The following is a 25,630-nucleotide window of genomic DNA, read 5'->3' as shown; positions in this document are numbered from 1 at the left end:
GAAATATGAGACGCTTAAAAAAAAACTAAAACTAAACAAAGGACAACCTCCAGGCAGACTGAATAAAGCAGCAGACCAAAATTAAACCCACTATCTAAACGTTGCCAAAAGCCATCCTTTTTTACACTCAACCCAGCCCACCGTTATTTCAAGGCTTCTGCAAATACACTGTGTTATTTTCACACATGTTCCTCTGTCACAATAAGGTGTCTGGTTTCTATTGTTTATGTGCCGTAGTACAATATGTTAGTGTGCGTCATCCGATGTGCCAGGTTTTTGTTGCTTTTGTTTTTTTAAATGGCCGCAAAGACAAAAACAAGAAAACACAAACTGACGGACAAACTGGCAGACATACAGGCTGATATGGGCATGTGCACGCATGTGCACACACACACACGCACGCACGCACGCATGCGCACACACACGCACACGCACACGCACACACACACACACACACACACACAGTAAGTAACACATGCAGCATATGCACACTTCCATGCACACACTCATTCAATACACATGCGTGCTGTTGCACAGTGAGCGCTGGTATCCATGGAGGCGGTGTTGAGTGGATCCAGACTTTCAGCGTTTGCCAGAAGACAATAACTTGCACATATTGGATCCCATGCTATTATATCGTTAGGCAGAAACCTTGTATCTCCATGTTTCAACTTTTTATGATTTTTAGTACTTAGTCATACAGTACTACTGTAAAGTGTTGCATAAAAGTAGCCAATCTACAATCTCACACCGTGTGGTGATAAATATTGACAGTATATGATATTGACAGATCTTGTGACTAAATAATAACTACATAGGATCAATAGGAACACAGGTTCTCTTTTCCAGTTCATGAAAAGTCACAGTTTTGGACTTGGACTGGTTTCCACCCAGCAGCGACGTTGTGCAGTTTGTGCTGCTCCATAGTAACAGGGTCAGTGAAAAGCAACCAGCGTGATACTACTGGGCACTGTATTCACCATAGTAACGCCACCAAAGCACAACATCCAACGGTGAAATGTAGTGAGTGTAAAAAAACAAAACAAAAACAAAAAATGATAAGAAATATGAATATAAAAACAGCGAGCGGGGACTTACTGTATTTACCTCGTCATAGTGAAAAAAATGTCCAATTAACAAGCTCACAATGCAACGTGATGCGACACATTGTGAGGCTGCACATTGTCAATTATCTTTGAGAATTTTGGACATCTTGGGATATTTTCTTAACATTCTCTCCTGTAATAACATGCACAATATAGGGATGCCAGGTTGAAAGTGGTTAAAATGTGTAAAGGGCAATGAATGAAGTGATGATTTGTTTTTTGGCTGGGGCGTATAGGGCGACAGAGCGGGGACCACCCCTTTGGCTCTTAATGGAGCTTAACCCATATGCTTCATTTCAGAGAGATAAACATTCACATGTGCTGCTAAACCCGCCGTACGACTAAATGAGTCCACGTCCGCGGTCTAGACAGTCCACCTCATTATGCTGCCGTGTGTTTGTTTTGTTCATTCCCAAGGTATCCTCTCCGTACGATGCGTGACGGTACGGCCGCGATGGCGGCTGGCAGGCCCAATTAACCCATTTAGGCCTGACGTCGAAATTTAATTTTTTTTTTTTCTAAATCATGACAATTTTCGGAAAGATTTGAGGCACATTTTAACGATTTTTGAAAAATAGCAGATCTACAAGCTCATAGCGCGCCACTCGGTGGCGCGCTATGAGCTTGTAGATCTGCTATTTTTCAATAGCTAAATTATAACATAATGTTTAAAACACCAAAAGGGGTTCCCGCCCAAAATGGGTTAAAACATTAAAATCCTAATGTTCAAACTGGCAGGGAGGGTTGCACCCTATGGATAGAAGAGCTGCAGCCCCCAAATGGTCTTATTCATTCAGCGATGACACCTTTGCCAAGAAGCTGTCCCCAAGTTGTGATGGTGCGATAATAAAAGTGGGTCCCTATGGGGTGTTTAGATTCTTTTCAGATCGCTGCCTGCTCTGTGTGTACAACATCTGTCTGGCCTCTGGATGCTGTGTGCGCCGGCGGCGTTCCTGGCATTGTCACCAGAGGCAATAAATTGTGAGGCCTGCAGAGAGGCCCGCTCTATCGAAGAAGGTCCAGATCATCTTTTATTTTTAGCGAGGATTACTATATGGCGAGGAGGGGAGAGCATTATGGATGTATTACTGCATGAAAAGAATAGAGAGGAGCGTTGTTAAGATAGGTGGCACGCGTGATGCCGCTCCTTGCCGTGGCGAGGGTGGGCAGTGCGGTGGAGACCCGGAGCAGCCCAGGGAAAGGGGCCGGGGTTTCTTCACTAACCTTGCCAAGTTCAGCAGAGTTTATCAATTTAATTGCGGGAATACGACTGTAATTAGTCTCAAGGAATTAGAGGGGGAAAGCCTGAAAGCCAAATTAGCTCCAGGCCTTCCAGAGCTCTGGAAACCTCAGGAATTTAAAATGGGGAGGCAAGGGACCCACTCTGGGCTTCTACACACACACACACACATGCGCGTGCGCACACGCACACACTCACACACGCTCTCTCTCTCTCCCTCTCTCTCTCTCCCTCTCTCTCTCTGCACATTGTTGATAGAGGGAAGGGATGTGAAATTCTCAAATAAACAATTTGTTTATGTCATAGTCTTTCAGTAATAGCTATCAGCAGTGATAAATAGCCAATAGTTTCAGAATTTTGCAGGAAAACATAAGCTGCCAATAAAGACTTTGTAGAGCTTTGCTTGTGAGTAATGGCATTTCAAAGCAAGTATTAGCCAAAAAGCTGGTAAATGGGTCTTTACTGATCTTCTAGTAGTGGAGTTTAACCATTTACACCCTTTCATCCCTATTCTGGGCATTTCATAATAGGAGAAAGTTTGATGAAAACATACTCAGATCTACAAGCTCACAATGTGAGGCACCTGGACCTTGTAGATTCGTTATTTCCGATGAAGACATTAAGGTGCACATGGAAAAAGGAGGGGGCCAAGTATGGACCCCTGGGGGACCCCGGTCAATTAAGTATTCAGCTAGAGTTGAAGTTGTTAAATGAAGCCTTATCAAGAGCGGTTCAAAGGCATAACAGACTAGAATCAATCAAAGTCTCCATTTTGTATTGTGTCCAACTGTAGCAGTCAGAAATCTGACACCAAGTTGGACATTCTGAAGGGCCCTATCTGTCCAGTTCCGTAAATCAAGTGTTGTTTATCGGTGTCCTGGTATCAGGCAACTCTAGACAGACAGATTATCCCGGGGTTGGTTTCATAATAATGCTCTCTTGCCCCTCCAGCGCTTGGATCTAAGGCTTCCTGTCTATGTGGACCGAGGTCCATATGGAGGTGAGATGAATGGCGTTCCGCCAAGCAAAACATTAACATCAACACAATGCAGAACATAACACCTCCCCAGCTTTGTGGTTCATCAAGTCACCTGTCAAATAACAAGTCTGAGTATCTCCAATGCAGATTGCGGGATTTTGAACATCGGAGCTGTTAATCTGGTTTGGAAAGGTTTTGAATCACATTAACAAATGAAAGGAACTGGAAATACATTCAAATTGTTAGCTAGCTTTAGCATAACATTTTTCCATTTAAAGGAGGGAGCTCAGACCCCCACTTAGCAAAAGCAACATGCCATTAGGATTCAAAATTCAAAAGTCATTATACCAGTATTCCCAGGAAAGCATGTTAAAAAATGTCATCCACTGATGAATTCACTCATTCACTCTTGAACAAAAAGCGTAGTATTTGTCTGCAGATGCTGTTCGTCATCTCTGTTATAGAGATGTCCGTACAGTTTTGAAAGTTTACTGTACACATGGCATCATTGACGTGGTCCAAAGCATTAAAAAAAAGCTCATTTCCTGGTCTTTCAGCCATATGTGCAATACGAGCAGTGCTGAAAAGATAGCGTGCCAAATGTCTTCTATCAATTATCACAAAGCTGCAATCCTCCAAAGTCTTCTCACTAACTAGCAACACTCGGGGCCTGGGAAATCACCACGGCTGTTTGGAAATGAGGAGGTGTTACAAACAGAGCGCAGAGAGAGAGAGGGCCTCCTAGATAAGAAAAATGAGCACGCAATACATCTCTGGTGATATGAACGTGATAAATGCTTTTGTGGCTGATTTGATCCCCTTGCCCCGCTATGGCTGAGAGGTAATCAGGCGGCTGCTGGCTGCAGACGTGTGTGTGTTCCTGTGAACTGGCAGGATCTGGTGTGTAGAAAACAATCCCATCTGTCTCGGTGCCACTCTGATGCGTTCCTTCGCCCGCTCTAAAAACCAATACCGACTACCCATGGTTTCAATTAACAATCACAGCGAGAGCGAGGTGGTCGCTGTATGCAGTGTGTGTGTGTGTGTGTGTGTGTGTGTGTGTGTGTGTGTGTGTGTGTGTGTGTGTGTGCGTGCGTGCGTGCGTGCGTGCGTGCGTGCGTGCGTGCGTGCGTGCGTGCGTGCGTGCGTGCGTGCGTGCGTGCGTGCGTGCGTGTGTGCTGGATGTGTGTGTGAATAAGCGGGAGCAGAGGGGGGCCTTACACCACAAATCTTTAACTAATAAAAGGAAAAGGAAAACAGATGGAAGCGAATCTCTGCAATGTTACTTCATCAAAAGTCATACATAATGTGTTCCAGATCAATCTCTCTAAACAAATATGTTAGATGTGTGGAAGATCACACACAATAAATATGTTTCAGCGTAAAGCCCACATACTCAAGAAACATGGATTTTAACTGTGCTTTGGAGAAATATAAAAATTGGGTAATTTCCATTTCCATTGTCCATCCTCGTCATTTCAGGTCCAGTGTTGTTTCATGCCTGATTTGATTGACAGGCAGCGCGACAGTATGTTTTACAAGTATGTTTTACAACGAGATTCTGGCATTTTAAAAGGCAAGAGGGTCCGGTGGCCAACAGCAACACAGCACTCTGAAGCTTTTCCAGGCGGCCCCACGATCCATCTGTGTCTACGGAGCCCTGTTGTGACCCGGAAACAAGGACTGGCAGGTCCAATGAAGGCTACAATTAGCCCCAGGAAATAGCCAAAGCGAGGGAGGTCTGGCTGTGGTGCATTGGGGTTCTGTTCTGGAGCATTAGAACCTACAAACCATTCCTACACTCAGACACTCAGACACTCAATATTTTGTCTCTGCTCTACCTGCACTGGGCCCAAGCCCGTGGGACTCGGTGCCGTCGCTTAATCGCTGACATTCCAGCACGTGGTCCTCTCATATGTTACTGCTTAAGTGTTCTTGGGCTCTGAGCTGGTCGTTTTTTGAGACTGCCTGTCACACTTTGGTTGTCACAGGCAGCCCATTTAAGTGGAGTGAGGACAGACAGAAGGAAGGCTGACATTGAAGAGGCCCATCTTCTATTCCAACGGGAGGCGTGTTTTGGTACAGCGGCAGCACGTTAACTCATTCAGGCCTGACGTCGACATTTTTTTTTAAAAGTTTTCTAAATCATGACAATTTTCGGAAAGAAAAAGGCACATTTTAACGATTTTTCAAAAATAGCAGATCTACAAGTTCATAGCGCGCCACTCGGTGGCGCGCTATGAGCTTTAGATCTGCTATTTTTCAATAGCTAAATTATAACATAATGTTTAAAACGCTAACGCTAACGTGACATGGATGCGTTCCAGGTCTCAATGGGTTAAGGAGGTTTACCCCGTGGAGAAAACCTGAGACGAGGGGCAGCTCCTGGGATTCACCCTTCAGCCTTTTAACTTTAATTTGACTTTTGAAAAGTTAAATGAACACATACAGTAGGTTGCAGCACTGTGCAGTGGATAGGATGTGTTTCTATACGTTAGCAGAAAGGGCTCAGGGCCTGTCACTCAGAAGCCAAACACTTACTCCCCCCCCACCAGGAGGGACCGCTATGTGGATTAGCTTTATCTCTCACTGCTTAACCCATTTTTGGCGGGAACCCCTTTTGGTGTTGGCATTATGTTATGCTTTAGTCATTGAAAAATAGCAGATCTACAAGCTCATAGCGCGCCACCGAGTGGCGCACTATGAACTTGTAGGTCTGCTATTTTTGAAAAATCGAAGAACGACTGACATAGGAACATAGCTTTTTCAGAAAACTGTCAGGATTTAGAAGACATTTATAGAATCGTTCCCAGGTCAAAATGGGTTAAGCAAAGAGCAGTGTCAGATGAAGTCAGTGGGAGACGAATGGTTCTTCCTGAGTAATGTAACACATTGCATAGAATCTGAAAATACCCAGAATCACCAGAAACACAAACACTTTTTTTTTTAGAACACGTACATCATTATTTCGCAAGCCTGTGAGGCCGAAGCAAAGTGAGGTTCCCTCGCCTCCTCGGCTCTGGGAAAGGTGGCAGAGTGTCCCATGTCATATCCTATGTCCAACGTCATTAGACACACAGCAACAGTTCAGCCCGGGACTACAGGCCTTCACGGGTGTCAGCTGTGTTCTGTCTGCCACCACTGACAAGGAGAGACATTTACTATGACGCTAACCTGCTGGTCCCCTCAGAGACGCCCGCTGTGCTAACTGTAACACTGCTACAGCTTAAAGAACACTAGCGGGCTAGATGCACATTTGTCTGCATGAAATATAGTCCTTTCCCCTGACAGGAGAACATTTCCATTTAGTTCAGGAAATAACACAATTAAAATGGGTGTTTTGTGCCGTTTAGGCCTTGCAGAAGCAATCCTCTGAGATGGATGGGGACAAACTGAAAGTTGGGTTTGCTACTTTGCTATAATTGTTTCTCGCTGCTCAAAACTTAAGTGTATGTGGTTGGTCGTGACAACTTCACAAGACAGCATAGTCTATAATTAATAATTAATTATTATTATGAATTAATAATATTTTATTTGTTTTATCCGTTAAACAATCTTTGGCTTGTCTTTGTAATAGGCCTACAACAGAGTTCAATAATGGTTTTACTGTACCATGCACAAAAAATGTATCAATACCTTAATATTTGAGTTGACCTACACAGTACACAACACACATAACCAACCAACCATAGTGTCCTGTATTTAGCTCAAAGTGCTTCTAAGAAAAATATCTGAATATGGATTAATCTTACAGTCAACCTGCAAACCCTGTGACCCTCTCACAAAAAGTTTCCAGAGCCATGGAAAGAAGCAAACTATAGTAAACCTTTCGCTGACCTTCTGATTATGCTAAGATAGCTCTTTTCTATTTAGTTTTTTTTGGGTGATGCAAGGATACGCCCTGGCGCATTTGCACAGCTGCCCGGCAACAACAGGGTTTTTGGGTGTGCAGTAATGAGGCTCAACACAAAGCTGATGAAAGAGGAATAGCTCCTCCATGATGAGGACGGTCACATTTCACACCAGCCCTCAGAGACACACACCAAGGTCAGCAGACTACGGTCAGCAGACTACGAGTGATATGAACGTCTCCCACCTGTAATAAATGTCAAACGGTGTAACCACAGAGAGGGCTGATTTCCACATTAGGCCCTTATTGTGTTTCAAATAACCTGTGGTTCTTATACAGTAGTACAGTGAGTTTAATATGTGTAATGTGCGTGCATGCAGGGACCTTTATGGGCCCAGGATGAGCTTGTGTGCGAGAGGCACAGATTTGGGGGTATGTGTTCATCTCCGCGTCTCACTGGCTTTCATGCTAGGATGTTTTGCATGTGAGGAGTAAACACTGATGGAAGTAATTTAAACCTCCCCCACATGCTGAATGCCACAGCGTCAACAATACATTTTAAAATGGATTCCTCCTGCTAACCCCTCTAATACGTGAAGGTCCAGAGAGAATACAAGGCAAGATAAAAGTTTAGAGTTAGAAGTCTCTCATACCAGCATGGTTTAGGTTAAGCCATGGCGGAGGCCTAGTGTCTCATTTTCCTGCGTTTCTCTCGTGGGATACACAGGCTTAGACGTAGAGTACTGAAGTGGTCCACTCTCAATTTTTCATTAAGTTTCACAGCAAGGCCCCCCGGTCGCCCTACTAAATACGGCTGGCTCTCCAGGGGGCCTGGCTCTCACAACTCCCAGAAAAGCCTTCACCAAAAGCGGCCTCCATGGTCACAACAAGAGTCTGGGAAAGCTACACAGTAACATTCTGAGAGTTCATTTAACTCTTAAAGTGTAAAAATATACCTGTATTTATACGGGCAATGAGTAAACTATGTTCTGATTAGAGTCAGAGCGTGAAGTCTAACCTTAAAGCGTCAACCAAAACACAAAATAGAGGGGAATGCGCATACATAAAGTGACTCACTTTGGCAAATAGAGTGCCAAAGTGAGTGTCAAAGTGAATTTTACGTAATTTAATGCAATCAGATAGGACTTTTCTGTTTGGATGTATGGGCTAGCTGTCAAGCCAGAAAGTAGTTTTTTGCTACTCAGTAGGCGTTCCCGCATAACTTCCGGGTATTATGATGTCACGTGCATATAGTTCTCCAATCTGAAATGTACTGGTGAAATAGTGAAACCTCACCAGATCCTTGAAGTGAGGTTCTATTTTGTTTACTCTCTCTCTCAATATAGATAGATAGATAGAATACTTTATTGGCAGTTTAAGACAATTACAGAAAATTACATCATTTTAAAAAACGCCAAATGGACTTAGACACAAAAAAGCCTTCGCTTGTTTCCATTGTGGTCTACTTTGTAACATGAAACTATACACAAACATACTGTACAAACAAAACAACCATGGAACATATAATAAATAATCCTTATATATAAGGCTGGGAGCTATATACATAGGACAAGAGGTACCCTGAGAGAATAGTCCAGAGCATGGGAGATGGGCTATCCAGGGTCGGAAACTAACTATGACCAGTTAGTGTGTAGATGGAGCCATGATTTCAGGTCTTTCCTAAATCTTGCAATAGAATTTAGGGATTTCAGGGCTGGAGGGAGTGCATTCCACAGAGTAGTGGCTGCGTAGTAAAAAGCATTTTTTCCCTTGAGTGTCTTGAAACTGGGGGGAACTAGATCATATGGACTTCCTCTGGTTGAGTACCTGTGAGCATCCCTCACTCTGGGCAGGTAGCCCAGCAGGTACTTAGGAACAGAGGCATCTAGGATCTTGAAGACCAGACACAATGAGAGCTGAGATACTCTCTCCTCCACTCTTAGCCATCCCAGGCTACTAAAGTGGGCAGAGGTAAGATGAGACCTGGGGTTCAATTTTAGTAGTAACCTCACAAGCTTGTTTTGGAGGCCGGGGACCCCTAGGGGTCCTTAATTGGGTTCCAGGGGGTGCCCAGCAACAGATGGATAGGTACAGTAGGAACCATAAGAACCTCACAGGTCTGTAACTCTTTCAGAGTTCATTCAAACTATGGATTTTACTATGTAAATTGGGGGCCCCAGAGATACTGTAACAATCATATCAAATGGGAGCCCATGGCCTAATGCATATAAAAAGCGTTGGGAATCATTATGCTACGCTAATGTACCTCGCCTCAATCCCCTCCTTCCCCTCCCTTTCTGTGACTTTTTTCCCCTTTCCGTGATAGGAGGAAACGCCCTGGCAGATTTGCACAGCTGCCCGGCTGTCAACAGGATTGTTTAGAAGATGCAGGGAGGCGGGCGGGAAACGGCCCAGCACCGTATAACATAGGCGCTGCAAAACAATAACGTTGTTAAGGAGAGCGGTGCCAACAAAGCTGATCTCATTACCACACTTGATCTATTTGGATATATACATTCCGCAGGCAGTGCCACGCACACACACACACACACACACACACACACACACACACACACACACACACACACACACACACACACACACACACACACACACACACACACACACACACACACACACACACACACACACACACACACACACACACACACACACACACACACACACACACACACACACACACACACACACACACACGAAAATAGCCGAACTACAAGCTCAACACGCTTCACACTGTGATGCACTGTGAGCTTGTAGATCATGTCGGTGTGTTGCACTGCTGTGCAACTAATAAATCAAGCTTAACTCCAACCCTGGCCCCTAAACCTAGCCCCTAAATGCTTAATCCTAACCCTAATCCCAATTTGAATCTTTTCCTAATTGGAAGCAAATCTCTTTTTTTAACTCATTAAAAATCTAATCACAGGGCATATATTTTTTAAGAAATTACCTAAACGTCTTAGTTGCAACAATGATTAAATCTGGTTCGACAGTCATGATAGAGTGACGTGGTTGTTTACCATTTATAGTTTACAGCTAAAGGAAGGAGAAAGCTTACATCTGCTGGGTATTAAAAAGTCCGCATCCCCAGCGAAACCACAGATGCACATTAAGCACTAGAATAAAGACATTAACGTCTCGCCACAATGCACATGGGCAACTGTGGTTGTTGTGTACAGACCGGGCGCATGCGGTCCTGATCAAACTCTTTTGGAGCGTGGAAAGGCTTCCTCCGCAAATTAACAGCCCCATAAAATACCTTCCTTGGAGAAGTGGGCCACTTAAATGAAGATATGGTTTGGACTGTGGAAGAAGTAAATCCGCTGTGAGAGCGAAAGATTTGGAGGGTTTTAGGGACACAGGGGACTCACATGAAAGGTGTGTTTGATGCCCAGGGCAAGCTTCTCCGTCTTGATCTCCCAGATCAGCGGCTGTGGGGAGTTGAGCACGAAGACCAGCGGTTTCTGGTGGAGCAGCAGTGACTGGATGGGCTTCAGATGGAGCTCCACCTATCAAGGAGAACATACAGTACACATAAACAATAAGCACACGTACAGTATACTGCACCTGGTGGCAGGAATATGACCGTTAATCACTTCAATCCAGTACGTTGTACAAAAGAATTGCAGAGATAGCTGATCTACAAGCTCACAAAGCACTGAATTTTGTTTAATGATTAGAATTTTTATTTCGTTTTCACCTGTAATGACATGCCCAAAATAGTGATGCCATGCAGGCTTAATGTGATTGAACAGGATCAGCAAAATCGAAGCGTTAAAACCACAGAGAGTCACACTAACAACCATCGAGCCCACATGAACCCCCCCCCGCCCATTCTGCTTCATAGCACGAATATCAAAGCTATAATTTGCTTGTGTTCTTTCAATACTCTCAAAACATTAGGGGATACACACACGGTTACTGTAATTAAGGCAATCTCATGTTACAGAATGTTGTTCTTTATCAGGCTTTTGGTTGTTTATGCATTCACTTTGCTGATAAACTCACAAAGACAGCATGCTGTGTTTCTCCCTAAAAGGCAACTTTGCATGGCTCTGATATGACATTTCAGCAGTATCTGAACTCAAGCACACTGGGGTCTTTGTTAGCCAAGAACAAAGTGAAGTGGCCGGGGTCTCTCCGTTACAAACCCCGCAGCATGCAGCACTGACTGTCATTAAAATTGATTTTCACAGTCCATTAGTGACATGGGGAAAACAAACTCACTCTTTTGGGACTGCATTGCAGTTGTTTCTCTACTTTTCTCCAAGGTTGACCCTGTCTGGACCTACAATACCACATAGTAGATCAAATCTATCTGGGTAATTTATGGCTAGAGAAAGAAAAAACACATCTAAAGCTATGTTGAGATCCAGCACTCCATCATCGAGTAATGTTTCTTCTGTCTATCTAAAAAATATCATCCATATGAAGCAAGTTCAGGTATTTTATGAGCATTTTGTAGCATTTGAATTACTAATAGTAATATGATTTATTTACATAAAGATAGACATAAATTATGAATATAAACATTAGTTGCAACTGCACATTATTCAGAAGTTTACCTAGGGGTGATTTCTGGCATTACAGGCACCAAAAGTAAGCATAAAGTCCAAAACATGACTACGTTTAGATGAATACTGATAATGAAAGGTACGTGGGTCTGGTTTGTTACCATTCCATCCTTCTGATCTCTCTGCCTGTATTCCCAGGCTAATCATATTAGGCCTTTCCTGGGTATAAGTGGTACATTCTTGTAAATCTCTAACTCAAAACACAAGGGCCCCTGTCATAGTCACATTAAGACCTTAACAGCCCCTAACTCAATCAGTCAGGGAGTGTGATTTTTTTTTCCTTCGCTACTGCACGATCATGCAGGTTTACATTTGATGATCAAATTATCTGAAATCACAAACATGTCAATTATGAAATATGAGATAGCAAATTACAGTGGCAAAATTGCAATCATGCGTGCTTTTTAAAATCACTTAATAAGTAAGAGCCATGAAAAAATTGCAGAGGAAATTTGGACCCGCCTGGACATTATCAAGATTGTGATCCTTATCTTAAAAATGAAACCATCCACTGTTTCCCTGAGTAAACTGCTGTAAAAGATCTCCTATATGTTCTAAATCAGTCACTATTAACCACGGTTGTAAACAGAGGTATTCAGACGGGGACAAATGTAAACTATTTACTATTACTGTAACAGCTGGTTGGTTATGGGTACTGAACCAGACTAAATACTACCGGGAGAACATTTTTCTGCTTTCAACCCTCGCATATTTCTTTCATCTACAACTTTGTGTTTTATATGTCGGCAGAGCAAGATCTCTCTCTCTCTCTCTCTGTACACATAATGATTCACCATGCCAACGCCAGACTGTTGAATCCACACTCTTTAGTACCACCAGAGAGCTGTGCTCTGCCCAAGAGAGTGACATATTTATCTACTGTCTGTGACACGCTATTGGCATTCAAAGACGTGTCTCTCCGACTCTCAATGAGGACCTGAGAACCAGAGAGGAACATAGATAAACCCAGATACTCACACAGTATATACAATGTCAAAGCCTAATAACTGAAGTCTCCCACAGATCTAAGGCCCCATAGAGAAAACAAACTTGAATGAGGATATCTAGCAATGCTGTCCATAAAAGTGTTGCAGTATAAACCCTTTCCCAAAAAATTGGCCTGGGAGAGAAGCAAATGGAAGAAATTACTGAACACTTATCTATGAGGCAAACTGGCTGGCTCCTCCATACAAATCAGACAGATCAACCAGTCTCACTGCTCTCTCTCTCTTTTGTCACCCTGTCTGTCTTTTTCCTCCACATCCCTCCCGCTCTCTACTTCACCTCCTCTACTCTGGCCTCCCTCTCTTTCCCAAATCTGTTTTATTTTCTTTCTTTTGTTTTGTTCTTCACGGTTGCCTCCCCCAGCGGTCCAGACACTGGAAAAAGCGTGTGCGTCGGTCCTCTGAGGATAACAACAACCAAGATATAATCATAGCGTACCTGGTAATGGTGGCCTGGCTTTGAGGCCCTTGGCTTTGTCAAGACGTAGAGGGAGGCAGTAACAGATGGAGAGAGAGAGAGAAAGCAAGAGAGTTGTAAAAGTAACGGAATTTTAGAACCAGACAGAAACTATTCCAACAGACATGAGTCACCTGAAAACTCTGGCGTAAACACACTTATACGCCAGAAAGCGAAGAAACGCACATTAGATCAATAATGCTTCAGTAAGTAAATGACAAGATAACCGATCTATGGGCCGAGTTTGTCACTGCCGGTTTCGCACGTGCGCACACGCCCACGCGTGTGCGCACACTCCCAGGCAGGCGAGTAACCGCTCATGCATCTGTGCCCACAGGCTGAGATGCCACCGTGAGTTTGGGGGGGGGGGGGGGGGGGGGAGGGGGGGGGTTGCCATGGTGACACTGCAGCAGGGCGGAGGAGTGGTGTCTATGGTAACAGAACATGCCACACGGCCTGGGGTGTTTAAACAAAAACCGTAACGCCGCAGGATCAAAAACGTCTCGTTTCACACGGATCAGGTGGCGTTGAGCGGCCCCTAGTGCAGCCACCTTCAGGGGGTCCTGCAGAGAGGGGAAGCCAAGCTTGATTGATTATCCGGAGGCTGGTACAGCGATTTAAGCATGAGTGGGGGGTGTCCATTACAGTTACGGGCCACATTTGCCAGTGACCAGGGATGGAGGAGTTGTGGAGGCTTGTTTGCGCCGCCACCTATCATGTTACGGAAATAAAAACCCACACAGGGGACGACAGCTGGAGTAGGCCTCTCTGAAAGCATAGTGTTACTTATGGGAAGAGCCCACGTAAACAATGGAAGAGATGTATAATAAAGTAGACCTTCAACGTATACATGCAAACAACAAATGAATACCACATGGATGCCTTGTAAGCCTTTTCTTTTCCATTCGATTCCCATGCCCAGATTTGAACATAGATAGTGTTTGGCTGGCAGACAGCAATTACACTGGATGATCCCAAAGCATTTGGCCCGTGTCAAGCATCTGAATGCAATTTCATGACCTTTTGGGGCCATGATAAATTACATATGGCTTCAAGTGGGCTTCACAAACACAGCCCGGCCGTCAGCACTGTAAAGTGATACCTTCATAACCGCATAGCGCCTGGTCCAATACTGCATCCAGCAATAACTACTGGTCAATCATTTTCCTCTTGGCAGTCTGAGCTTGCCTTACACAGTGAGTGTCACATGCCAAAAATCTGACGTACAAGCTCACAACAAGGCGCATCGCGACATACCGCGAGCTTGTATATCTGCTATGTTCAGCAAGAGACACCATCGTACTAAAAAGTACACTACAAATCAGGCTTGAGGGACTTGCTAGTTTTGCAGGAAAAGGGAGTTTCCTTTATTGACAGAACTGATTAAGTGCCTGACTGTCCTTGGTGGCTCAGAGAAAATGCAAAACATCCTTTAATTAGTCACAAAGAGGGACTAATCTAGAAATACATTCTCTCTCCCAGCAAAACATAACACTAATCAACAGAGATTAGAAAAAAAGAACAACCTTTTCCATAACATGTAACAGTATACTGCAAATTCCTGATTGTTAATTCAACTTGCGGGTCCATATTTACAGTCTCAGTGTATTAACACTCCAAATGTAACAGTGCACAGCTAACAAGAGCTGCAAAGAAGTCAAAGCTGGCTGAGGAGAAAAGCACATGCCTGGACTAATCGTACCTCTCAGAACTCCAAGACTATCTGTTTTATAAGATAGATAACGTGCGTGTGTGCGTGTGTGCGCACGCGCGCGTGTGTGTGTGTGTGTGTGTGTGTGTGTGTGTGTGTGTGTGTGTGTGTGTGTGTGTGTGTGTGTGTGTGTGTGTGTGTGTGTGTGTGTGTGTGTGCGCGTGCGTGCATGCTCTGTGCGTGTGTGCTCGTCTGTCTGAATCTTGGTTGTTTCTGGATCAGTGCTCATAGGGAGGGTTCGGTGTGGGGGTAGACAGGAAGCCAGAGCAGGGGGGAGAGCATGGTGACATAGAACCTGTTGACTGCTCTTTATCTGCATCAACCCTGCTGATCTGGATGAGATGGGTCCGCTACCTGGAGCCCCCCGTCCCCCCCCAAACTGCGATGGTAATCAGTCTGCCGACCCTGGCAATCCGCCCCGCTGGCGAGAGCGGCCTGAAAGAACGTCAGAGGCAGACGAGGCCTCGGGAGAGATAGCGATCTCGCTCCGATAGAGCAGAATGGCTCAGCGAGGCGGCGCAGCATCAGGGAGGCTGCAGCAGTCACAGATCCCACGGCGATAGGCTTAAGTGGTTGGAGTCCTCTTTACATCTCCCTGGCGTTATCGCAAATATGTTTTCATGCCGGCGTTATGATGAGTACTCTTTAGGGGAAAGCTATGACGTTCTGCACGGGGGGGGGGGGGGCACACATCAATGCCACATGATGAATAAGCCTCTAAGTAACCTTGAATGACATGTGTCATTGAACAAGTGGTTGACATTTTGGTGACAACGTAAGGGAAGGGCATAGAAATGGTTGAAAGTGTTACAGCCTGTCTTTTGTGTTCCATGTGTGACTCGTATCAGGGTGTGTGTGTGTGTGGGGGGGGGGGGGGGGGGGTGTATGTGCTGCTCTCACCAGCTGTTTGTGCCCGGTGAGCTGTACAGTCCACTCACTCTCACAGGAACGGCTATCTAAGAATTCCAGCTGATAAAACAATCATCTGCTCAGCCTCACACTGATTCAGCGCCAAGGGCCCACGTTTGATGTTTGCCTTTGGTAAACTGATTAGAGAGAGAGAGATGGCCTATTGGAGATATTACCAGGAGCCTTTTGTTTATTTTCAGCCCTATCGCCCCAATCGTAAGCCCTGATGAGCGCACAGAGATCAGCCCACCAGTATCGCCACTGTTACAAAACAACGCTTGTTATTCTAGCCCTGCTAGTGGTGGGTCTCTAAGGGGAGCAATGTCAGTCCATCTGTCAGTGCACAACTGTGGTCCCACCGTCCCAAACTACAAAAATATACAAAATGTACTTTTCCTTACTTATACCTCCCTGTTCCTTATATGTTCAGTACTGTTGTAAATCTCCTCCTGCCTAGTTGAGAGGTGGGTTGAGTTTGGTTTGCTTTTGGTCTGTAGACTTAAGTAACTAGCAACATAGTATGCTAGTTACTCAAACATGGTTCTTCGACACAGAAATGAAACAGCGACCTAAGGATAGGAGGCCAAAATGTCCTGTTGCACACAATATATCTCACAATGTAATGGGCAGATTGTACTGTTGAGCACATGCAATGCATGCTCCCCAGAGTATGACCCCTACAGATTTTGGTGAATCGAATTGGCCGATTGAACCCTACTGATTTTGGTAACCCCATGGCCTTGTATTACAGGCAATTCTGCCTGTAATATAAAATAAGTGCGTATTTGTGTTCCATAGACAGCAGCAGCATAGGAAACATGACCCTAATGTCCTTCTCTTTCCATTCACAAAGACGGTGGTGACTTCAGAAGGCCACTTTGAAAGGAGCATATGGAAAAATGATAAAAACTGGATACCCCATGTACCTCCAGGACAGGGTAGTACAACTGTGCACTTCAGATGAGGTCATTGTTTTGCAGGAGCATAAACGGGCAAAGAAACACCAACACACCTCAAGGTCAAAACTGCAAACTGTTGAGAAAAAAAAGGTGTTTTGCCATGAAAACCCACAGGGGGCTTAGAGCTGGGATGATAAACGAGCAGTGAGCATAGTCTCTGAAATAATGTTGACTGTAGCCCCCGGAGTTGTCTACGCCAGTCTTTCCCAATCTGAGGTCTAGGCCCCCTTGAAGGGGGGCAAAGATCACAAGGGGGCGTGTTTTGTTGTTTGTTTCAAAAATAGCAGATCTACAAGCTCATAACACGTTGCACCGCGACACGTTGTGTGTTTGTAGATCAGCAAAGTATAGGGCGTAAGTGGTTAACATGATAGAAACACAAAAGAGTGTTTGTATGTTTGTGTGTGTATACGTGCACGTGTGTGGGCATCTCAGTTTTTGTCCACTATAGGGGGGTTTAAAGGCGTACGCTCCATTAATTTACCTGCAACGAGATGTTCATTAGTGTTCAAGTTGCAAATAAATAAATCTGACTTTATCAGAGAACAGCATTACCCTCCTCATACACACGCACGCACGCACACACGCACGCACGCACACACACACACACAGTAAAATCCAGTGTTAAATTTCACTTTGAGAGTTCAGAAATGTATAACAGAGTGTAAAAATGTTTACTCTCCGAGTTGAACATTGTCTTAAGCCCTATATACTTCTTTGTACAACAAGTATCGAAAATAGCATTTGGCATCTTCTATTTAGGGAGATCTGTTTATAGTTAGACCTGCCAAAATAGGGGTAAATACATTTCAATTAAAATGATATTATCAAATTTAAATATCAAACATTTCCTAAAATGTATTTAATTCAGTCTGTCCAGAAGCAGGGATAAAGCATATTCCCACCGGCATTAAAAATGACTAACCAGAGGATGGGATATCCAATGCAGAGACAAGCCCCCAGCTAGTCAAACTCTGCTATCTATCTGAAGCCTTGGCTGGGGCAGAATGGCTGCTTTGTCAGCCCCATTCCAGAGTCTCCTGGACTCACACTCAGACATGCATGGGAAGGAGGACAAGCGTCCTGTTACTTTGATCATGGCCAAGCCGATGAACTCAACACTGTTTGGTTGAGAGGGACGACTTGTGAACAATGCTGTCTGCTTGAGAAGCGTCTGAAGTGTGTATTTTATGGACTGCGACATGGGCTAAAGGGACAGTAGCACAGTCAGTGTTTTTGTCTATATGATGGTGGTGTTGAGTGAGAAAGCAGAGTAGGACGTAAAAATCTAAATTCTTCAGCCGTGAAGAAAACAGATAGTATTTCCATTTGGGCGGTCGAGACTGGGCCCTGGCTTTGATACAGCTGCAGCTCACAACTTTTATGCAGGAGAAGGGGATCCAAACTCAGGTCGCGTGAATAAGAGACCGTTACTCAACCACTGCAGCATGTGCTAGTTATACAGTATTGTATTAACAGACTACCATACTATACAGATAAAGGTAAAAAGAAAAAGAAAACATTCATCAAAATAAGTTACAGATCTCCGTGAATTCATGGGACGTGTAAAAATAATAAATTCTTCTTACTCATCACAGCCATTCTATTATATAGCAAGCAACCAGCAAACAGCTTTATGATACATGCTAAATGCAATGACATAATTTTGAACATTTCTTGTTCCGGGTCAGTTTCCCATTGCTTAATTTGATTTGCTCAGCAGCAGATTTGAACCGGAAAAACATATGAAGGTGTCACTGTGTTTCCAGCATGCAAATCTCCTGCCAACTCCAATAGGGTACAAATGGAACCATATGAACCCTATGAGTCCATTTGGTTCCATGTGTACAAAGTCCTATCAAATAAGCATCTGAGGGGTAATGCATATCAATCTGGTGGTCCTTGAAACTAAAAAGGTTGAGAACCATGTGCTAGAGTACTACCCCCGCATTAACGTTTCCAACCTTTACTAAAGGTCAACCATACTTTTACCATATGTGTAGGGAGCAAATATATCATCATAAAAAATGATTTGCTATCATTAGTCCAGAGCAAGAGCTGTAAATGTGAGCTTATGACCATTAAGGCAGTCTGCACACCACCGAGGTGTTCTGTTGCACTTAATTAATCAACTTAGTCATGGACGTTGGCTCGGTGCCAGGGTGCGTATTGTGCAGCGCGCGCAGCTGTGCATTTCTTTCTGTTATTGAAAGGATAACACTTTAGGCCTTCTGGTTGAGACCCATACTGTACGTGGCGAGTTCACTGGAGCAGACAGGAAACGATTCATTTCTTTCACTCCTTTGCTGGAGATGTGGAGGAGCTGCGAGCATTTCACTGAGACTTTCACACACGCATGTGGAAGGGATGTGGAGCAGAGGCAGCTGCAGGATGTGTGTGAGCGTGTGTGTGTGTGTGTGTGTGCGTGTGTGTGTGTGTGTGTGTGTGTGTGTGTGTGCGTGCGTGCATGCGCGTGCGCACACACACACACATATGCCTGCCTATACACAGCCTGGAATCGTCGCTGTGTGAATTCACGTCTGCATGCGTGCAACGTGCACATGTAGATTTATTCCCCTTCGCCTATAGCCAACACTCCCATCTCATCACTATCTGTTTGGGAAGATTCACCGCTGCACAGTTGAGGACAGCAAACGGCGTGTTCTCCTACAGCGCCCCCAAACAAAAGATTTAACGTTTTACGATGGTGTCACAGGTCGAAAACTGAAAATATACAAGCTCACTACGAGTCCCGATGCACCACGTTGTTGATCTTCACCAACACCACCGTACGCAACACCATCGTACGACTACGAGTATAAATTAATCAAAACAGCCAGTAGTCTGAGTTCAGTCCAACCAAGGCAAAGCCACAGGCTTCTCTTGTAATGCGGCCCACTATTTAAACATCCCAAACACACAGTCTGTTCTGTGGCCCAGACTCGCACCCCCCCTCTACCGGGAATGGTCGAGGACGACTCAAAAAACATGGACATAATCACAGACTGACCATCAACCTCTCTGCTGACTTAGAAAACAAGCATCGGGAGGTACAGTACAGTACATTCCAAAGAAAACAGAGGAAAGGGCAGATTACTGAGAGTGAGATGAATTTGCATGCTTCTGGAACTGTTGACTGAAATGGGTTAAACCTTCCAATTAGCTAATTAAGTTGTCCTCAGATTTGTCACAATACAGCAAAGCGGACTTATTTTTAACTTTATGATTTATTATGAGAGAACGTTTAGGAAACATTGATTTGGCATGCACAGAGCTGGGAGACTTGAAGAATGAAGACAGATTCTCAGGAAGAGGAACCCTTAAAGATGCACGTACATCCGCTTTGGACATCCTGACACCAGCTATGTTAACCCTGAGAGTGTAAAAACGGGTCCGGAGTTAAACTGTAAGTGTTTAGTGTTTTAGTCGACGAGACCAAAGTTGGTCTCGTCGACTCCAAGCATGGCATCTCAAGTGGTCCAAATACAAATTAGGAATAACTTATTTATGTTACTTTGTACAGTGCAGTCTTGCTTTTCAACCTCACTGTTGAGGGAATTACTAGCCAAACATGGATCTGTTATGGTTTCCATCCAGGAATATAAACCCATACATGTAAGGGAGAAAATGTTTGGAGAATCCCTGAGATCGAGAAATCAGCCAACGCTGTAATTACTGTGTCTTGCGGGTTGTTTAATATGTAATGACAGAGCAACTTTCTTGTCATTGCAGATCAGAGGCAGCCTGTGAGAGAACATCCCTATTACCCCCTTACTGTATAAGCCCATTGCAATTTATGTGACAGATAAAATAAAATAAAAAACTATATTAGCATTTGTTGCTGTGTGATGTTTCTTCCAATGAAGCTGCTTGTTACAAAATAATATACATTATTTTATTTTATTGTAAGCCAAGTCAAAAATTAGTTATCAAAGCGTGACATTCATGGATGTAAAGAAACTATGTGCTTGCCAATCATAAAAGAAAGACTTTCCAATCGTATTTTTGGTCAATAATAATTTGGTAGACAATTTGTATCAAAAGTAATTTGTGTTTTGAATAGATGCTAGAATAGATAAAATGTTTCTTTTAAAATCAAAATGTGAGTTTTAGCATGCTGTGACCACACACTGCATCTGTGTAGTAGCTGTGGTTCATTGCAATTACATAAGCAAGATAATAAATATAATAACATATAACCTATTTGCTTAGTGAGGCTATACAAGGAGCAAATGCTAGCCTAAAACGATCACCTTAAATAGCTTTTTCACAGTGGTAAGAAAGATTCCATATTGTCATAAAGTTTCACAGCCCTAGATAACCCTGCAACTTATGTTACGTTACACTAACATAAGATGCTAAGCTACATGGAGCAAATGATAGCCTAACTTAAATTATATAATCACCCCAAAGAGCCTATGTTTAGCCTACAAGAAAGTAGAAATTACTGAAATGTTGACATATTTCTTGTTTATTTTTGCTTAAGTCAAGCCTATAGACTGATAGAATGATACATGAGCTTCAAGATGTTATGACTCTCTCTCTAGGTTGTCCTCAGACGAGCCCTCCATCGTCACCTCCAGTCATCCCGGTTCTCCATACATCCGGCCAGCTCGTTGGTGATTTGCACTCCTGGATCTTTCTTGAGTACATCCACATATGTTAGTATGGGACGTCCTCGTGACCGGTGCCCATGTGTTGGTTCCCACAGCACCAGTTTGCTGGCTGGGAGCTCTTGGTGCCTCTGGCAGTGTCCTGCGAGTCTCATTCTCCTAGCTGCTATTTTGTCGCTCACCCTGAATATTCCGGCATACAGATTCTCGTTGGTAACATGTGTACTCTTGCTGATGTTGAGCACTACACGTAACATTTTGGTGTAGCACCCGTCTAGAGCCTTCTGCAGAGTTGGCTTCAGGGTCCAGCATTCACTGCCATATAGAAGAACAGATTCTACCGTCGCGTAGAAGAAGCTGAGTTTGATTTGTCGGGGGAGGTTGGAGTTCCATACACTGGCCATGCCATTCAGGGCCCTCCATGCAAGTGCCTTCCTCACTTTTAGATCTTGCTCTGTTGAGTTGACCCATGAGCCCAAGTACTTGAAGTCATTGACTTCCTTCAGAGCAGTGCCTCCTGTTGTTGTGAGAGGTGGATGTTCCGTTTGGATGTTATAGGTGATCACCTCAGTTTTCTTGGCATTCAGCCGAAGGCCAACCTCAGACTCCACTCTGCTCAAGAGCTCCTGTGCTTGCTCCATGTGGTTGGAGAGCAGGCTGATGTCATCCGCATAGTCTATAGGTCTGTCAGGACTACTGCAGGGTGTCTTCTTGACCTCCTTGGTGTAAGAGTGAGGCCAATATCCTGCTCTCATCCACTGATGGCCTTCCTGAGCACGTAGTCCAGGACTACTATATGACTGATGTCTCCTCACAATGAACTGTACTGTATATGTTTTAATGTTACTCCACAATGAACCAAATAGTTTTCAAATGGGTTACCAAACTAGTAGCCTACATGAGATTAACATTTGAAGATCAATGAATGTACCACAGAATACATCTTTAGCTACCCAAAAAAAACTGGTTATGCTTATTTCAAATCTAATTACAGGCCATAGCATAAGAGTGGAGACTGGAGAGAAAATGTCAATAGCTATTGAGGGCTAAGAGATTACAGATTTGAACAGAACAAGTTTGCATTGTTAAGAGATCTTATCAACTAATCATATATGTAGGCTGATTTGGAACACAATACTCATTAATAAACCGTCGTTGAACGGAGTACCCCATGGCTACCGGTACATACTAGGACTCCTCCTGTTCTCGGTTGGTTGTTTAATATTTAATGACCTTGTGTCATCGCAGATCAGAGGCAGCTTGTGTCCATGAGAACCTGGAGCTGACATGTGATACAGGCAACATAGTGCATTTCAGTCAAAGGACAAGGACAAGTCTAACGGAAGGGGAAAAGGGAGGTTTCAGGTTTGTGTCCAAAAAGTATCTATGCATTCAGGTGGAACTGGCAATCAGAACCCAGAGTGGACCAGAGTTCCTGATGTCCTTTAACAACTTCCAACCTGGCGTCCCTATTTTTGGAATTTCATTATAGATTTAGATTTTCAAAGAATTTCCCAAAATGTTCAAAAGTAGCTAAAATAGTGAAAATAGCAGATCTACAAGCTCATAACGCATCACAACATGTCGATAGCTTGTAGAGACGCTATTTTGGTTACTTTTGCAGATGTTTGATCGGCTTGTAAATCGATATTGTCACCGGCTCGCCGCGCGATACCATCATACGACGACGCGCGATACCATCATATGACAATATGAAAATATGGCTAAGTGGTTATGTCGATCTTATCTAATCATAAACACCAGCCCACAGTCACAGGATGATCCTTGATTCAGGGCCAACTAATCTCTAACAGAGACTGTGGCCTTGCAGACAAGGCCATAAAGCTGGAGAACAGACATCAAGATGAATGTCTTCTCCTACTAACCAGTCAGTGGTGGAAAAAGTATGTTTTTACTTAAGTAAAAGTATCAATACTGCATTAAGTAAAAGTCCGGGTAATCAAAATTTACTTGAGTAAAAGTACAAAACTATTGGAATCAAAATATACTTAAAGTACCAAAAGTAAAAGTACTCATTGTGCAGAATGTCCCATTTCACAAGGTATGTACAGTATAAAATGTATTAAAAACCTAATTTGAAAATAGCAGATCTACATGCTCACAACACGTTGTGATGTGACATGTTGAAAGCTTAGTAGAGCCGCTATTTTCAGCTAGTTTAAATACAGTGGGGGCTGGAGTGGTTAATGTACGTTTTGTAATAAAATCTACAAAGTAACTATAGTAATAAAGATTTAAAATAATTGCAGTACTAGAGTAAAAGTACAATATTTGCCTCTGTAGTGGAGTAGAAGTACAAGTATTGAAAATGGGAAATACTCAAGTAAAGTAAAAGTACCTCAACTTAAGTAGGCCTACAGTGCTTGAGGAAATGTACTTAGTTACTTTACACCACTGCTAATAACTCTCCACTGGACCAAACAGGCGATGGAACACACAAGACCAGGTGAACACATGTCTGCTTCACAGACCTTCAAGCATCTTTCAGCTGAATGTTTCCGTGTGTTGTGTACATAGACGTAACACTGTGAAATCGTTGTGTCTCTGTTAAGAAAAGAGAGTGCATCTTGGAAACAGACCAAACCCAAGCCCTCTGGGAATAATGTGACATAAGAGCTCAAAGTAAAATGAACTCATGAAAAGTTGTTAGAAAAATGACGAAGAGACCTAGAGACCTAGCCTGTTTTACCATCACACCCACTGTTTCTCGCCACCCTAATGTGCTTTTCATATTGAGTGAACCAACAGGTGTGTGAATTAGGTGTGTTTTTAATGTTAGAACTGCCATGACAACGCTTACTACGTAGTTTGCTTTTTGCAGCTCAAGAATGTCTTATTTGAACAGTGTTATTTTCACATTCATATTTAAATTATTATTCATAGGAATTCATAGGAATGTCTCCCTCCCTACACATTGGGATATAACTATAACAAATCTATTGATTCAGTCTGTAAGAAGGCAAGACGCAGAACAAAAATATGAAGCTTGGCCTAAATGTCTAACAAAAACAAGAAACTATATTTAAATTCATAACCCAAACATCCATAACTATATTAAATGTCATGGGAGATGACACTAACCCCAGTCAGGTCTGTTTGTTTTACCTCCCAGGCAGAAATAGATGACTAGTATTTTTGAAACATCATTTGGTCTGTCATTACAAACAGAGGAATTAAGGTCTCAAGAGAGAAAATCATTCCAAAAATGTGAACACATGCAGCCCATGGCTCATGTTTCATACACTACTAGACGCCACCTCCAACAAGGTGAGATTACTACTTCACTCAGTCTCTGTTATTATTTCGTTTCGGTTTCCAAACAGGATAGAAGCTTGCTGTGCTTAAGACAAAGATCCTCTTCACCTTTTGATCTGCGTTAACAAACCTCCACGCAAATCTAAAAAAGTAACCCACATAATTACTATGTCAGAGATATCAAAGTGGACAAAATACCTGAGGCTTTGGTATGCGGCGAGGAGCACAATGTTATCTGTCGTCAGTTGTAGACAAAACTCAAGCTCAGGTTGGCTTTGGTGGAAATATCTTACGGAAAATCATAATTCACCTTGGCATAAGTATATTGCTGCAGTCAAGCAGAAACCTTGTATCTCTGTATTTAGTTTTTATGATTTGTTTTAATAAATACATATTTGTTTATTATTATTTTATTCTTTGTCATATGACAGTGTCGCACAAATGTACACTACCGAAAATAGCCGATCTACAAGCTCACATAGGACATCACATCACAACACATTGTGGACTAGTATATCAGGTATTTCCATTATTTTTGAAAGATTCTGAATAACCTTTTTGAAGATTTTCATTATCGGTTAAATCAATTTCACCTATAAACATGCCCAAAATAGGGACACCAGGTTTGAAGTGGGTTTTATAAATATTCAACCAATTAGAAGTAGAACTTGTTTCCATTGGGACACAGGTTAGTCTGTCCATCTCCTAGTGGAACGGAATGGTTTTGGACATACAAGGTTTCCACCCAACAGCGACGATATCCGTAACCACTCTGTGATGAAACGCAGCGAGAGCATTCCACTTGGCAGCACCACAGAGCAAGCAGAGCACTGCTTTGAGAGGAACAGATGTTTTGAATTCAGAGTGGTGACAGGCATGGCACCTCTAGGCCAAAGTAACCGTAGTGAATTTCTTTTCAGTGAAACAACTG

General features: G+C 43.3%; 1 protein-coding gene across 2 annotated transcripts in view; it reads right to left on the bottom strand.

Annotated features, from left to right (window-relative positions):
• Positions 1–25,630, bottom strand: part of tgfbr3 (transforming growth factor, beta receptor III) — an 82,744-nt gene that overhangs the window by 27,081 nt on the left and 30,033 nt on the right. For both annotated transcript variants that reach the window (XR_013790457.1, XM_079506448.1), the window contains exon 4: positions 10,568–10,705. Coding sequence is in view for 1 of the 2 variants with exons in the window: in XM_079506448.1 (XP_079362574.1) it covers positions 10,568–10,705 (138 nt within the window). In the remaining variant the exon portion in view is untranslated. The remainder of the gene's footprint in view (positions 1–10,567; positions 10,706–25,630) is intronic.

This window comes from Electrona antarctica (genome assembly GCF_951216825.1).
Source record: "Electrona antarctica genome assembly, chromosome: 7".
Taxonomy (NCBI): domain Eukaryota; kingdom Metazoa; phylum Chordata; class Actinopteri; order Myctophiformes; family Myctophidae; genus Electrona; species Electrona antarctica.
The sequence above is the reverse complement of the archived record's forward strand: the minus strand, read 5'-3'. Positions and strand labels throughout refer to the sequence as shown.